The sequence below is a fragment of the Perissodus microlepis genome, chromosome 20, assembly GCF_051167445.1.
Source record: "Perissodus microlepis isolate ML-2025 ecotype Zambia chromosome 20, ASM5116744v1, whole genome shotgun sequence".
Taxonomy (NCBI): Eukaryota; Metazoa; Chordata; class Actinopteri; order Cichliformes; family Cichlidae; genus Perissodus; species Perissodus microlepis.
Genome location: NC_140480.1, coordinates 20,260,624 through 20,278,507, shown reverse-complemented (window position 1 = coordinate 20,278,507; position 17,884 = coordinate 20,260,624). Strand labels below are relative to the sequence as shown.

The 17,884-nt window shown below is 43.0% G+C and overlaps 1 protein-coding gene across 4 annotated transcripts in view; it reads left to right on the top strand.

Annotated features, from left to right (window-relative positions):
• The window catches only part of prkcz (protein kinase C, zeta), a 100,004-nt gene that overhangs the window by 57,619 nt on the left and 24,501 nt on the right, over positions 1–17,884 (top strand). For all 4 annotated transcript variants that reach the window (XM_084917633.1, XM_084917630.1, XM_084917631.1 and 1 more), the window contains 8 exons: positions 156–246; positions 1,181–1,233; positions 1,362–1,556; positions 5,089–5,186; positions 9,559–9,645; positions 12,270–12,405; positions 12,521–12,608; positions 13,033–13,152. In XM_084917633.1, the coding sequence (XP_084773759.1) occupies positions 156–246; positions 1,181–1,233; positions 1,362–1,556; positions 5,089–5,186; positions 9,559–9,645; positions 12,270–12,405; positions 12,521–12,608; positions 13,033–13,152 (868 nt within the window). The remainder of the gene's footprint in view (positions 1–155; positions 247–1,180; positions 1,234–1,361; positions 1,557–5,088; positions 5,187–9,558; positions 9,646–12,269; positions 12,406–12,520; positions 12,609–13,032; positions 13,153–17,884) is intronic.

Here is a 17,884-nt window from a genome sequence, read left to right as displayed (position 1 = left end):
CAGCAAATTTCTGCCCATGAGCTGAAATACAGACCTCGTCCTGAGCGTAAACATGAGCCATCATCCACTCGTCCAGGACTGCACAGCCATGACGGGATATCTGATAGGGCATGTTGCAAAGAAATGTAGGTGAATATCTGAAATCGTTTCTTCAGGATCCAGTCATGCCATCACAGAAGCCCCCTTCAGATGCCCAGAGTGCCGAGGTGGACCTTCCACTGGATGACACAGAGGACACAGATGGGAGTAAGATGCATTTTTTTATATGCCACTGAGTTACCTAAGAAAGCTATAACGAGAAGCTAATCGTTGTATGAGTGCAGGTTTCTTTGAGATCCAGATGAAAAAGTGAAACTCTGAACTCTGCTACATTTTTATGAGACATAAGTCAGCAGAGAGCGTGACGGGATCCTGGACACAGCATCCAAACCCAGTCCATGCAAGTCTAGAAACTGTGGACTACATGTCCCAGTCTGACTGCATTCATGTCCTGGACTGTTTGGACTCTAACACATAGGACATTTAACACTTTTCACACTTTCTGATGTCTTCTGTGGTCCTTCGTAGGCGGTGAACTGACCGTTGGGTGGGCCCTAAGAAATATGTTACAATAAAATACAATAGAGTGTAATTTTGTTTGAAATGACTACAAATATTTAGCATAAGAATGCATTTGAGTTTGTCTCAGAGTAAACTGTGATATCTGTGGATAAACAGGGTGACAACATCTCTTTGAAAGTACACAAACTCTTTTAAATTTGAGAGTGAATAAAAAATAAAGAAGAGTGCTTTTCTCTACAGAGATGTGCACCACTACACCGGTTTCTTTAGTGTTGCCTTAAACGACAGCTACTTGTACAATTTATAACTGAGGAGCCCTCAGTGGCCCCCGCTGTCATTTTACGAGTCCCCAAAGAAATGAGTACCAGAGTGGCTGCTTGGACCAGTGGGCCTGGTCTCTTCACTTCTCATTCGCTGTCATCACTTATGTAACTCTGAGATGCTTAAGTGTAAACTTGTGCCCATGAGATGCTCTGGGGCCCCTTGTGGATTAGCCTAGTTTGGTAAGAACAGGGGTCTTTATTTTGTGTGCTCTGCCTCCCTCTGCTGGTTGAGGGAAAGAAAGCATTTGCGACAGTCTCCAGATGGTCATAGTTTGGTGTGGATCTGTGTTTTGCAGTACCGTTTTTACCACACAACTGTGCAGTGAATAAAGCAGAAGACGAGACAGAGGTAAGACCGACTCATTAAGGATAATACGCTGATAATGTAAAAGCTGCCCATCCTTTTGAAAATGACTGTGCGATCATTCTTCTACATAAACTATGCTATTGATGCTATTCTGACCTCTGCCCCTGTAGGATATCAAAGCAGTAGTTGATGGCATCGATGGCATTAAGATATCCCAGGGACTGGCTCTCGGGCTGGCTGACTTTGACCTGATTCGAGTAATAGGACGAGGCAGCTATGCCAAAGTTCTGCTGGTGCGGCTAAAGAAGAACGAGCAGATGTATGCCATGAAGGTGGTGAAAAAGGAGCTGGTCCATGACGACGAGGTGAGAGCACCCGGAGAAACTCTGACTTTAGTACTTAAACCCCTAGAACCACATGAGTACTCGTTAGCAGTAATAGGTTTCTTGTAGCTGGTCACCAGGTTTGCACACATGTCAGGAGGGATTTTGGCACACTCCTCTATATAGAAACTCTCGAAATCCTGCCACTTGGCAGCGTGAAGCTTCACCTCCCTCCACAGGTTTTTAATTAAGAATTAATGTCTGGAATCTGGCTAAGCCAATACATGACCTTAGTGCGCGTTTCCTTTAGACACTTCTTTGTTGTTAGAAGACCCATCCATGACCCGTCCTGAGTGTTCTGGCTGAGGAGTGGAGGTCATGGCTCCATCCAAAGCATAATGTTTCCACCTGTGTGCTTGAGGGTGGGATTGGTGTTCTTTGGTTCATACTCAGCACTTCTCTTCCCTCCAAAACACCGCAGGGTGGGTTGATGCCAAAAACCTCATTTCTTTGTTTCATCTGTCCGCAGCACTCTCTCCTGAGCTTTCTCTGAATCATTGAGATCTTCACTGACAAATGTAAGATGACACGTGCCTTCTTCTGAAGGGTGACTTTGCTGCAGGACTTCAGTTCATGGCAGTGTGATGTGTTACCAGTGGTGTTCTTGGTGACTGTGGTGCCAGCTGCCTTTAGATCATTAACAAGTTTAGGCCTGGTTTTTAGCATGGGGGGGTCTAGCCAGGACCCTTACTGGATACTGGGTGGGAATCAAACTTGCAACTCCTGCTCCAAAGGTGTCTAGTCTTACCACTACCCTATCCAGCTACATTCCAGCCTTATGGAGGCTGACATTGGTTGACATTTGTTGGTCTTCCCATGGGTTTCTGTGGACAGGTGTGCTTTGTAAACAGTAGTATTATATGTGGCGCACAGCTGGTCTGTGAGAGCCTGAATCCTCGGTTTATTGTAGAGGATCAAATATTGTATAATTTTGTTTTGTGCATTTTATGTTCAATATAGGTATTTGTTGTGCCTGAAAATGAACAAATAAATGAATGAATGAATGAATGAATGAATGAAAAATATATGCTTTACAACAACAGGCTTCTTGTGCAGCATCCCACTGAGAGGCCTGAATTTACAAAGTGACCACCGTGTGTTATACAGAAGACTGAGTTAGTGATTGAAAACATCAGAATTAGTGTTTCTCACTGACTTCTGTACTATTAGTTTTACAACAGGTAATGAACCCCTGCTGGATATTAGAGAGAATGCAGGATTTATACTGCTGTGAGTTTTCAGACCTGGAGGCTTCATCCATCTCATTGTGTTGTAACAGTCCAGAACAACTCACTGAAAACATTAACCACCACAGCTGCAAGCGTAAAAGAAAAACAAGAGAAGGAAACTACAAACACCAAACACTGAAGGTTTCAAAGATCTCTAAGCACAAATGTAATCTGTTTGCCTTCAGGAGGGGATATAACTCTACAAATCAGCCTACGTGGAGACAGCTGTTGCTGTTTTCCTTTTGAAATGCTTTGGAACAGATTTGGTAGACATTAGTGTGTAAATGTCAGTGTGTAAACAGCAGCTTCAGCACCCAGTGATTTCCACTGAAGTCCACATACACAGATGATGTCAGGATCTGTGATGTTGGCACATCCCAGCCACGGACCGCTTTTTTCTGTCTTACATGTAGGGTTGAACTGGACCAGTGGTGGACAGCAGGACACATTTCATTGAGAATGTGGGGAATTTTCAATACTTCTGTTTATATTTTCTCTCAGAGGGCAGCTGGTTTTGCACGCTGTCTGTTTCATTGTTTTGACCTTGCATGGAGACAGCAGGGCTCTGGAGAGATTTAGGAGCACTAGACTATGTAACAGGTCAATATTCAGAGGAGAGAGGAGGGTAAAAGTTGGAAGTGAAGGGTGACGATGAAAATATGAGAATCAGGATTGGCTAAAGGAAGGGAATGGAACTGAGCCAGACACTGGAAGGAAATGGAACAAGGAAGGGGAAATATGGAGTGGAGGTGGCACAGAGCTGCTGAGGAGGAAGAAGTGAGTGGGTGACTGAAAGCAGCAGATGAAATCCGGGTATAACATCCTCTTTGCAGGGATGAATAACCAGATGAACATGAAGTCTGCATAAATAATGTTCCACAGGCAAAAACATGTTATATTCATAGAAACAGAAGCATTACAAGAGCCAAAGTGTCTTTCCGTTTTCCACGAGTGATGCCCACACCTGCAGCTTTCTTTGAAAGTGTCTGTGACACGGAGTCTGTCTGCATGGTATGTTAGCAGTACTGACAGCTCCCTGTCCTCCAGGACTGATCATAACCTTAGAAACAACACGTGAATTCTGTGGGTGGATTGTGGATACAATAAGACTCGGTGACTTTGAAATACTTTGAGTCAGCTCTGTTTTCTGTGTTACTCTGATTTCACTTCTTGCTCTCGACTCGTCTGGCTTGCTGGTCTGATAACTCAAAGCTTAGCTTAAGTTAACAGACTCTGATCACGTTCTTTAGACTCTGTGACTTCTCTGCCTCAAAAGTCATCAGGTAGTCCTAGAACATCGTAGCTGGAACATAGGTTAAAAGAAAGACAGAGAGAGAGAGATTGGTAAGGAGGTGAGATAGGCCTGAATAAAGAAAGCCTACTGACTGTGCTGTGGTTGTGTGATGAAAGTCCACTAGATGGCAATATTGCTCAACATATAGGCCGAGGACCAGCGTCCTTTAATACAGCATCGTCCATCATCTGACCAGCTCACGTTGTCCCACATGGACACGTTTTATTCCATGACAAAGTTTCACTTTCTGTACAAACAACAATCCACCGACAGCAGGAAGGTGATTCCACTGAGAGTCAAATAGTCTGAAATGTCAGACGTGTTACTATGACTTATTTTGCATAATAACAATAATAATAATGGCTGGATGCAGTAATGACTTGACCAAAAGGAATTTTGTATCACGGCACAGTGTACACACACCTGATCACAGTTTAATGATGCTTTAACTCCAGATTCAGAGTCCTCGCTGCAGGCGAAGCACTGAGCAGCATCCATGACATCCTGGGTACTCTGAAGGACTTCTGGGAGTTGGAGTGCTTTCAGCTGTTATTTTGTGACACCTGATTTAGAAAGGCGATTCAATATAAAGGGTTGGATACAATGAGATGCTGATGTCACAAAATAATGTAAAATTTTGCAGCAAACACTGTAGATTGCATACCTGTAATAACGTCACTTACTATTGGCAGTATTTTAGTCCAAAATCACAAACTGTAGATAAAAGATGGACTTTGGGAAGTGAATGTAAGCCACTGTGGTTCAAGTGCCTTAAACCTGCCATCGTGTTAAAGGACAATAGAGAGCTCTTCTGTTTCCTGAGTTCATGGCTTGCACTCCATTAATCTCCCATTCTGTGTGTGAGGGCTGTTCACACCAGTGACACCAGTGACCTGATGTATCTCCATCGATCTGTCTGAGAAAACCTACTGACAAACCGATTGTTCCCACATTATCTGTCTTTCATGCTGTGTCTGTCTCATCTCTGCAGGATATTGACTGGGTGCAGACAGAGAAGCATGTTTTTGAGCAGGCCTCGACCAATCCCTTCTTAGTCGGCCTCCACTCCTGTTTCCAGACAGAAAGTCGGTAAGAGGATAAACCTGACGCTGTGAGCGCTGTCGGGTACAGTGCTTTTCACTAAATACTCCTTTGACGATGGCCCGTTCTTACCTCAGTCTGCTGACGTAAGCTTAACGTCTAACTTCGTATTAACACACAGATCCAAAGTATATGTTCCAGCTTACAGACACATATTTAGTCGTACGTCTTCCTACATGCACACATTAGCTGTAAACTGTGGCTCACGGCTGTTAAGTATAAAAATGAGCTTTGAGCCGTTGTTTAAAACAAAGCACAGATTCAGGAGACCTGACAAACAGGAAGGCTGTTCCTGAGTAGCTCCACACGTATCTGAAGACAGGTTGACAGTTTTCCAGAAGCTCCTCCCTTTTTTTAACTTTGCGTAGTAAAGTCTTCAAACTGCTTTCTGGGCCTCAGTGTTTAGTAAAAAAGCACAATGTTGTGTGTCGTTAGGGTTGTGTTACAGCAACAATGCCGCTGCACTCTGACACTGATTCAACTCTGTGTGATCTGTGCAGCGTCCAGCTCAAGGCAGCCCCGGAGCGCCATCATGCACCGAGGTCAAAGTTCAAATGAGTTGTCGTTTGTGTCACTAGGTTTACATTGTGTGTCTAAATTTACTGAATTGAAAGAGATTAGACATTGTGGTGTGTTTTCACAGTGAGGTCATTGTTGGTTCTGCAGATCTATTCAAACCTGTTCATGATGTGAGGACTAAAGGCACAGTTCACACTCAGGACTTTACTGTTTTCCTCAAACAGTGCTGAACCCAACAGGGCTGCACCCATAACAGCCCTTCATAAGGATCACATGACCAACAGCTGTCACATCAAACAGCTGAACATTTTTTTTTTTTTACTTTACTATTGTTTTTGTTATGATTTGTAATAAACACTGACAACTTCCCCAAAAGTTCAACATTTATATAAGGACATTTTCATACATTCAATTTATTTATACATCACAACAACAGTCGCCTCAAGGTGCTTTATATTGTAAGGTAGATCCTACAATAATACATACAGAGAAAAACCCAACAATCATATGACCCCCTATGAGCAAGCACTTTGGCGACGGTGGGAAGGAGAAACTCCCTTTTAACAGGAAGAAACCTCCGGCAGAACCAGGCTCAGGGAGGGGCGGGGCCATCTGCTGTGATTGGTTGGGGTGAGAGAAAGAAGACAGGATAAAGACATGCATACAACATGCAGTGTCACATTTGTCCTCCACAGTATCATCTTAATAACACTTTAGGTGTTATTACATAAACGAAGCTGAATGACTTGCTCATCCAACCATTTCCACATAGTCTCCTTTGTGGAGCAACACCCCTCCAAGCACCACCTGCAGCTGTACTATATTTCCTCCACTCTTTTAAAACAGTGACTCTCCATCATGAATTTTTTGGTCACCTCTCACCTCTAAACCTCGTGCACATATGAAGAGATTCACTCGTTGTGCATTGCTTTAATCGACAGTTGGTCACCAGAGGATAGCCCAGGCTTCGGTTGCCTAGGCAACCCACTAATCTGTTTTCTACTCCCTCTTATTATTGGCTCACATTTCAGTCGCTTCAATCGCTCGACTCCCATTTGTGAAGAGTTTAAGTCAGGATCCACCCACGCCGTATTTCCAGCATCTTAATACTATCACAATACTGCCTTAATACTATCACAATACTACCATAATACTACCGTAATACTATCGTAATACTACCTTAATGCTATCATAATACTGCCATAATAATACCGTAATACTATCACAATACTACCTTAATACTATCATGATACTATCACAATACTACCTTAATACTATCACAATACTATCATAATACTACCTTAATACTATCATAATACTATCACAATACTACCTTAATACTATCACAATACTACCTTAATACTATCATAATACTATCATAATACTATCACAATACTACCTTAATACTATCACAATACTATCATAATACTACCTTAATACTATCATAATACTATCACAATACTATTATGATAGTAGCTAATTATAGGCCAATCTCCAACCTTCCTTTCATATCAAAAATCCTTGAAAGAGTAGTTGTCAAACAGCTAACAGATCATCTGCAGAGGAATGGTTTATTTGAAGAGTTTCAGTCAGGTTTCAGAGCTCATCACAGCACAGAAACAGCTTTAGTGAAGGTTACAAATGATCTTCTTATGGCCTCTGACAGTGGACTCATCTCTGTGCTTGTCCTGCTAGACCTCAGTGCAGCGTTCGATACTGTCGACCATAATATCCTATTAGAGCGATTAGAACATGCTGTAGGTATTATAGGTACTGCACTGCAGTGGTTTGTATCATATCTATCTAATAGACTCCAATTTGTGCATGTAAATGGAGAGTCCTCTTCACACACTGAGGTTAATTATGGAGTTCCACAGGGTTCAGTGCTAGGACCAATTCTGTTTACATTATACATGCTTCCCTTAGGCAGTATCATTAGAAGACATAGCATACATTTTCACTGCTATGCAGATGACACCCAGCTCTATCTGTCCATGAAGCCAGATAACACACACCAATTAGTTAAACTGCAGGAATGTCTTAAAGACATAAAGACCTGGATGGCCGCTAACTTTCTGCTTCTTAATTCAGATAAAACTGAGGTTATTGTACTCGGCCCTGAAAATCTTAGAAATATGGTATCTAACCAGATTCATACTCTGGATGGCATTACCTTGGCCTCCAGTAACGCTGTGAGGAACCTTGGAGTCATTTTTGACCAGGACATGTCCTTCAATGCACATATTAAACAAATATGTAAGACTGCTTTCTTCCATTTGCACAACATCTCTAAAATTAGAAATATCCTGTCTCAGAGTGACGCTGAAAAACTAGTTCATGCATTTATTACTTCCAGGCTGGACTACTGTAATTCATTATTATCAGGATGTCCAAAAAACTCACTGAAAAGCCTTCAGCTAATCCAAAATGCTGCAGCAAGAGTACTGACAGGGACTAGAAGGAGAGAGCATATTTCTCCTGTTTTGGCTTCCCTTCATTGGCTTCCTGTTAAGTCCAGAATTGAATTCAAAATCCTGCTCCTCACATACAAGGTCTTAAATAATCAGGCCCCATCTTATCTTAATGACCTTGTAGTACCATATCACCCTATTAGAGCACTTCGCTCTCGCTCTGCAGGCCTACTTGTTGTTCCTAGAGTATTTAAAAGTAGAATGGGAGGCAGAGCCTTCAGTTTTCAGGCCCCTCTTCTGTGGAACCAGCTTCCAGTTTGGATTCGGGAGACAGAAACTATCTCTACTTTTAAGATTAGGCTTAAAACTTTCCTTTTTGCTAAAGCATATAGTTAGGGCTGGACCAGGTGACCCTGAATCCTCCCTTAGTTATGCTGCAATAGACGTAGGCTGCCGGGGGATTCCCATGATGCATTGAGTTTTTCCTTTCCAGTCACCTTTCTCACTCACTATGTATTAATAGACCTCTCTGCATTGAATCATATCTGTTATTAATCTCTGTCTCTCTTCCACAGCATGTCTTTTATCCTGTCTTCCTTCTCTCACCCCAACCGGTCGCAGCAGATGGCCGCCCCTCCCTGAGCCTGGTTCTGCCGGAGGTTTCTTCCTGTTAAAAGGGAGTTTTTCCTTCCCACTGTCGCCAAAGTGCTTGCTCATAGGGGGTCATATGATTGTTGGGTTTTTCTCTGTATCTATGAAGCGCCTTGAGGCGACTTTTGTTGTGATTTGGCGCTATATAAATAAAATTGAATTGAATTGAATACTACCATAATACTATCACAATACTACCTTAATACTATCATAATACTATCACAATACTACCATAATACTATCACAATACTACCTTAATACTATCATAATACTATCACAATACTACCTTAATACTATCACAATACTATCATAATACTACCTTAATACTATCATGATACTATCACAATACTACCTTAATACTATCACAATACTATCATAATACTACCATGATACTATCATAATACTACCTTAATACTATCACGATACTATCATAATACTACCTTAATACTATCATAATATTATCACAATACTACCTTAATACTATCATAATGCAACCTTAATACTATCATAATACTATCACAATACTACCTTAATACTATCATAATATTATCACAATACTACCTTAATACTATCATAATACTACCTTAATACTATCATAATACAATAATATTTTATTATTGATTAAATAACATCAAACGGGGCTTTTGAGTCAAGGTGCATGTTTTCTTTTGATATAATGAAGACCAGCAAGAAATGCTCTTTTTTAACTTTTGCATAACATTCATATTGAGAGTATTTGATGTAACGTCTGTTCATAAATGTTCTCGCTCTGTTTCCAGGTTATTTCTAGTGATCGAGTATGTGAACGGTGGGGATTTGATGTTTCATATGCAACGACAAAGGAAGCTCCCGGAAGAGCACGCAAGGTAAACCTCCAGATGTACGCCAGCTGTTTCCAGGCATTATCCACATAAAATATGGTCCCTGTCCACAATGTGAGAATCTTTAGAGGGTACATGGTGTTTAGGTGTACTGCCACATGTGCATTATGAACAGGTCGCATGTTTGAATGAAGACTGAACAGCAGCTGATTCAGTCTGAGGTGGTAAATGAGGCCTCTGTGATAGCAGGATGACACTGAAGTGGGTACACTTGATTTTGGTTACACTGACATGACACAGAAAACCCATTTGTACAATTGTGAACAATTTTGGGGTAAACGACTTCCAGAAGGGTCAAACCATTGTCTCTGCATCCCTGGAGCAGAGCGAGTTCAGGGACAGCGTAACCTATATTTTCACGTAGCCTCAGTTTACACGCAGGAAATCGTGAGGGCAGCTCTGACGATACAGCCATGTGTACGTGCAGCATTGGGCTGGTTCAATGCACGGCTGTGCAGAGCGGGCAGACTCATGTTCAGCTGTCTTTGTGAAAAGTGTTGTGAGTATTAGACGTCAGAGCCCTCAGGTAGCAGCTGCATGCCTGAACCACACCAGATCAGCGGTTTTCAGGACGGTCTACAGATTCATACTGGGTGTGTCTTCTTTTAAACACATGTGTTTGAAGATATGCTTCATAGGATGCTTTAACAGGTCTCAACACTTTTACCCTCCTTTTAAAATATAATGAGCACCCATAATTCATTGTGGCTGTCTACTCGCGGGGCGCTCCAGCTGCGTCTCTGATAAATAGCGGATCAAAGGCTGTGTAATTTACAGAGGCACCGTTGGACCCCTATCAGCTCATGCAATCTGGATTGTGGAGGCAGTGGCTGTACATATGCAAAGCAGCATGTTAATTACTCATAATGATGGTACATATTCATGAGCAGCACTCTTAGAGAGAGAGCCCTGCCACATTCCCCCACACCGTGGGGGAGGCGGGCTGGTGGGCAGGGGATTGTGCTGCTGATAGGCCATAGCTTCCATCAGTCTGATGGCAACAAAGAAACAACAGCGTACAATGGAGGCTGTCACCGTGAAAATGTGGGGGAGCGACGTGGGACTTCTCCACTGCAGTCTTTTGCCTCAGTGTTTCACAGATTTATAGCAGCAGACAGCGAGAGGCTTGTCAGGTTTAATGAAGGCTTATCTCCTAGAGACAGAATACACACAACCTACACATGGAGAGAAAACATTTGACTGACTCACCGAAGAAGCACTCCAAGTACATCTAATGATGGCCCAAACTACAAAGGCTTTATAGACTAGCTGTCATAACAATAGCCATAGTAGAAGAAGAAATGTTTGGCACGAGGAACATGGTCTCTTTAATGTCTGTTACTTTGTGTGGACCCAGGAGTCAAAGCGTATCAGAGTATTGCAGGTGCTTTGACACATGCTGACCTGTTAGGAGCCGTGGCCTCAGAGAGGAGTGATGGTACTGACAGACCTCTGTCTGACAGGGAATAAACCACACCTGTGAAGTGGGCCTTCATGTACACACAGCTGGAGACACGGCCACTACACAGTGGCTTTGCTTTTGCATGAAACGCGCACACACTTTGCAAATGTGACGCACAGATTCAGTTACGTCTCAGTCCAGGGTGTCCTCTCACCCAGTGACAGCTATCAGTAGTAAACAGTAGTGTTTACAAAGCCCACTGTAACACGGCTGGAGGTGTTATCGATGGCTTTTTTAGCTTTCTAAGAACTCTGGCAGCAGCTGAGTAAATTATATGCAGGGAACGAGGACAGAGGCCACGTGGGAACGTCCTTCTCTGGGAACTGTAAACTGTACTTATCCGTCTCAGGCTCTGTTTGGAGCATGACACCAACATTTAGCCAGAGCTATAAAAAACAGTTTTCATTAGTTCTATAAGACAAACAAAGAGTCCTGCAGCAGATGCTGAGTCCCACTGACGTGCACAGCTGTTGGGAGGACATGTCTTACATTTCTGCAGAGGTGAACACTGCCTGCTGCAGATTTGAACCTGCTGGACTTTTGTTGGTCTTTCAACTTTTTAAAGTTTTGCGTACACTGAACCAGGTGGCAGGTGTGCTTCAGGTTTAAAAAAAACAACCAAAACTAATGAGTGTTTGTGTCTCCAAGGCCAAATCTTCACAATTCGTTCATTATAAGAAAAAAGGAGAACAATAAAAATCACAACAACTAATCAGAAACAGGAAGAGAAACAGTCATTCAGTCAGGTTAGATATAGCACTGCAGGCATCAGTGCACTGAGGGCCGTTTTGCATTGACCTGGCCCCAAAACACACACAGGTTAGAAATCTAACAACCTTCCTGCTGCGTCTCTTATTTTTGTGAAGTAAATGTGTGGATGCTATCAGGCTTTGGAGAGTGTTTACATGTGCCCTCCAACCCCGTGGTTCACTTAAGTCTGTTCTTATGGCTGTAGCACGGGTAGCTTCTGTAAACAGCATCACAAGCAGATGCTGGAGAACGATTCTGAACGATTGAGACGAGTCACTCTTAGTCACGGTCTGTAAACATCGATTTGCGTTGTCACTAAATCCATGCAGCTGTGCAGGAAGGATTTGAACATGTTCTCATGTGCGAGTGGAAATGTTCACCTCTCATCTCGTCACAGATTCTATGCTGCTGAAATCTGCATCGCTTTGAACTTCCTACATGAAAAGGGCATCATCTACCGTGATCTGAAGCTGGACAACGTGCTCTTGGACCACGAGGGACACATCAAGCTCACAGACTACGGCATGTGCAAGGTAACAGAGTGCGGGCAGCTGTAGCATTATCAATAATGCATTAGGTCAGTATTGACTGGAAGGTCTAGCGCGCTCTTGTTGATCTCTCCAAACGCTGCTGTCTTCTACTTCTTAGGAGGGGATCAGACCAGGTGATACCACCAGTACTTTCTGTGGCACTCCAAACTACATAGCGCCTGAGATCCTGAGAGGAGAAGACTATGGTGAGTACAGGAGCAGTGTAAAGGGTTACACTTTGACAGTCCTACTAAATCAAGCCATTCACAGACCATTACTAATATGTGCTGTCTAACATTTAATGTTATACATGTGAATGTGTTTAATTGGTCCAAATGTGCTCCTGTGCTACCTTATTAAGTAACATCATAAAAACATATATGTATGTATATGATACAGCAGTAACTCCTGCATGTGTGACATTTTCTGTGTGTCTTTAAATCTCTTTCTAACGTTAGGCGTGTGTCAGCCTGTCCACACTGCAGTATGTCGTGTTGTGTGTCTGTACATGTGCAGAGCCATGTAGTGTACCAAACACCACAGAGACCTGACCTCTGTTCTCAGCCCTGGTTTGTAGCTTATTGATCACATGTCACATCCAGTCTGAATGTGATGTGATGTTCCTCCCAGGCTTCAGCGTGGACTGGTGGGCTTTGGGCGTGCTGATGTTTGAGATGATGGCTGGAAGGTCCCCGTTTGACATCATCACTGACAATCCGGACATGAACACAGAGGAGTACCTCTTTCAGGGTGAGCCAGACCAATGATCAATACTGACTGTTAGACTCAAGCCTGTTGTTTAAGGAGATATCACTGATCATCATCAATAATGACTCAGTCTACAGATTACAGGGAGCTTTTACAGGTCGAGGAAATCTAATCTGCACTTTGGCTTTTTGAATTCTTTCAACTTAATGACTCCAAAATAAAAAAGGGCTGGGTGAGTTTGAATATTATAATATAGTGAAACGAACAGGATTGATGCCCTGCTGCAAACACGTGCACTGATGTGTGTGAACGACCCACACAGAGAGCCATTGTTGTGGTTCCAGCTCTCCTCTTACGTTCGCCGCTGTGTCGTAGCCCGGAGCCAGCTCTCTCCGTGGCTTCCTCCACTGACGCAGGCCGGAGACCACGCCCCTTACACAACGTGTGCAATCACACTGAGGCTACTGTAGAGGTTCATGAGCATGTTTGCTGACACGCTGTGTCATAATCAGGAGGTGTAAATCTGATGGACGGCGGTTACTTTTAAAGCGTCATGAAACAAAACGAGCGGGGGTGCAGTTTTATCTGAAAATGAAGATCTCATCATCTGTTAGAAGAAAATGAGTAAGGTGCACATCCTGTTCATTGGTAAAAGTCAGGGCACACGAGACCTTCCTCCTGTAGCTGCTCACAGTCATTTACAGTTTGACTGTTGAGTCTAAATCTGCAGCTTTTTGTTTTGACGTCCGTTAAACTCTGTTCTAAATAATTTCTAACTGAAACTGTGTGGGGGAAGAAGATCTATATGTTTCTATCAAGCTGTGCTCAAACTGGCATTCATGTTAAAGTAATCTTCCATCCATCATAATCTTATTTACAGTGTTTCAGGTTGTGATTTTTATCTCTTAAAGAGGTGTTAGTTACTTCCCTCCGATGCTCACACCTGATTGCATTTCTCTTCCTATAAGGATAAGGATGCACAAATTCAGCCTTTCCAAGTGGAACAAAAGGATTAGCATTCAGAGAGCGACATCCTTCTATTTATCACAGTGTCATCATCCAGCAGTGCAGTAAAGCTGTAGCAAACATACATTCCCGACAGAGTACTTTTAAAAAAGCAACAAGTACATACATATATATATATATATATATCGTAAACCTGTTCCTCACACTGGTACCTGCTCACACTCTCAGCATCACGCTGCTGCTTTCACTCTTCTTCATGGCCTGCAGCATGTTTGCAGTGCTCATTAGTAGAACTGAAGAGTGACTGAACACAATGACAACACTCAGAATACCCACTGCTTGTTACTGAACTGTGCACAACTTAAACTTTGGTGCGTAATGAAGCGATCCACAGTCAGTCTGGTCATTAATCTTCGCATGCAGACAGAGCAGAGTGCTTCATCATGGTGGAGTTTTAGCAGATCTTTACAGTGTCCCAGATCTTAAACTCAGTGACAAGTAGAAGAAGTAGAAGTCAGCAGAAAATAACCTTGGTGTGATCACATGTTTATAATAGAGAAACCTCAGGAACTTCTACTTGCATGAGTTTCCTCGAGCCATATGGTCTCTTTACATAGCACGAAGCCACCCAGACTGTCCTCTGTGACAGAAATTCCTCCATACTACACATTGTGTCAAAGGAGCATAGTGGGGCACCACAGCTAGCATCTGTCACCGTCCTCCTGGCGGCCTTACCGGTACAGCAGCAGGTTCCTGGATCAATGCCTGCCAATGGAAACCAACCCTTCACTATAGGAGCTCCCAGCCATATGCCGCCGAGCTAGACTGAGCCAGGCCTTACTCTGGGTATCTGTGCACCTCGTGCTAACCCTGGAGCTTTAGATAGACACTCAGAAACATTTGATTCAGGAATCAGCCACAAGGCTGTATTCACAGCTAACATGTACAAGAACTGAATGTAATGGTTAAATCTAAACCTCAGACACGTGTAACGTAAAGCTTGCTCTTTACTTTTAAAGCTGAAGTGAAAATAAAATGGGCTAATACAGCAGACTATCTGTCTGTTAAAACTGGCCAATAGCAGCCACCCCCCATGTCAGTTTGGCTCCAGCTGGCATTCATCAGCCGTCTCAACTCACTGTTTTGTAGCAATATCTGAAATTTCTTCAGCTGAACCAACAGAGACAACAGAGAGAATTTACTGGGCTTTCTCATTTACACTGAAAGGAGGCGTCATGGTTTAAGACTGGCTTCAGAAAGACAACTGTGTATACCAACAGGATGGCAACAATATATATATATATATACATACATACATACATACATACATACATACATACATACATACATGTGTGTGTATGTGTGTGTGTGTGTGTGTATATATATATATATATATATATATATATATATATATATATATATATATATATACATACACACACTAGGGCTGCCACAAACGATTATTTTGATAGTCGACTAGTCACCGATTAATTTTGCGATTAGTCGACTAATCAGATCATCATCCATTGGACGTAAAACTACAGCTTATTGCACCAGCAGCATCTGCTCTTATATAACTATCATTAACTTACAGCTTTAAGTGTTTAAGGTGCTAACTAAAAATAAAGACAAGATAATAGTTTATTAAATTTTAATGAAATTTGCAGATTGTTTAGGTGAAGTTTAATAAACTCAGCCGTCTGCTCCTTGATATCTAACATATAACAGGACACCGGAGTAAATTCTGGAGCATCTCACACTTCTGATAATCAGCTGTCTGCCTGACGTTTATTCAGCTGTGTAAAGACTATAACTTTGATCTCAGCCAAACCGATTTACTCAGGAACAAATAAAATACTAAAAAAGCCAAACAATAAAATATTTAAGTTATCTAAGTGACTTATATATGTTTAACCTGAGTAGCGAAAGACGGAGGTGGGTTTGAAGCCGGGAGTCCAGTGTTCTCACGGGCTCTAGTGAGCCTTGCCCCCGGCTCGCTGTCGAGCTAGTGGGTAACAGACGTCTCTGAAAACGTCAGAGCGCTTTTGAAAATATGCGGTGTCTTGATAAACTGAGCAGATATTTGAGGTTTACACAGCTACATTCTCGCCTGAAAATATGTTAAACGTTTATTTTGTGACCCAGAAAGAATAATAAGAGTAACATTAAAACTAACTAGCTGCCGCCATTGTTGGAAACTGAGCTGGGCTGCGCTATGAATTCTGGGACAGAGCTACTTCTTCTTCTTCGGGGTTTAACGGCAGCTGGCATCCTTGTACATGCAGTGCTGCCATCTTCTGTTTCAGTCCGTTATTACACTCTTAAATCCTACTACTTATTCCTGCGTCTTTTGTGATCTTACAAAGCTTCAAACGATGCGTCGACTATTAAATCAGTCGTCGACGATTTTGATAGTCGACTAATCGTGGCAGCCCTAATACACACACGTGTGTGTGTGTGTGTGTGTGTGTGTATATATATATATGTGTGTATGTATATATATATATATATATACATACATATATACACACACACACACGTGTGTATATGTATATGTATGTATATATATATACACACACATGTATGTAGGGCACCCTGACGACAAGTGGGCTACTGGAACAAGAAGGCATCGGTGGGCAAGAGACGAAAACAGGGCGAGTAGCTCAGTGTTCCAACATTCGAAAGAAGGGACTGCTATCACAGCTAGAGATTGACGAGGTACAACATAAATGCTACGGCAAGGAGGAGTCAGGACGCCAGGTCAGGGGGGAGATATCATGATGTTAATGCAGCACTACGGACGATACCTACAACCACGATTACCGACACTAACAAACTGATCTACAATACGGCAGCAGTGATCAGTGAGATGCTTGGCTACAAGTTGAACAGCCACAAGGGGCAGTACCCTCCATGGAGAAGGAGGCTAGAGAGCAAGATCAAAGCAGCACGGAGGGAGGTTAGCCAACTAACGGAGTTGCAGAAAGGTGCGGCAAAGAAGGTGCATAAGAAATACAGCAAACTGTCCATACCTGAGGCCTTGGAAACTGCCAAGCAAAGACTCACAGCCTTGGCCAGCCGCTTGAGGAGGTACACCAGAGAGATAGAAGGCAGGAGAATAAACCAGCTGTTTTCCACAGAACTGTACTCTCAGTGGCAAGGGAACAATAAGAGAACAGCACCACCAAGGCTGGAGACGGAGCAATACTGGAAGAGCATATGGGAGAAGGACGCAACCCATAACGGCAATGCTCAGTGGCTAGTGGCTCTGAGGGCAGACCATAGCGATCTCCCTGAACAGGGACCAGTAACCATCACAGTGGCAGATATCCAAGAAAGGGTCTCCAGTATGAAGAGTTGGACAGCACCAGGGCCCGACATGGTTCACGCCTACTGGCTGAAGAAGCTGACTGCACTCCACGAGCGTCTGGCAGCACAAATGAACCAGCTGCTAGTTAACGAGAGACACCCGGAATGGCTAACCGAAGGTTGAACGGTCCTGATCCCCAAGGACCCCAAGAAGGGACCGGTCCCATCCAACTACCGACCAATAACCTGCCTCAGTACTACATGGAAGCTCCTGTCAGGCATCATATCGGCTAAGATGAACAGGCACATGGGTCAATACATGAATGGGGCACAGAAAGGGATTGGCAAGAATACCAGAGGTGCAAAACACCAGCTACTGGTAGACAGAACAGTCAGCCGAGACTGCAAGACCAGACTGACCAACCTGTGCACTGCCTGGATTGATTACAAGAAGGCCTATGACTCAGTGCCCCACAGCTGGATCCTGGAATGCTTAGAA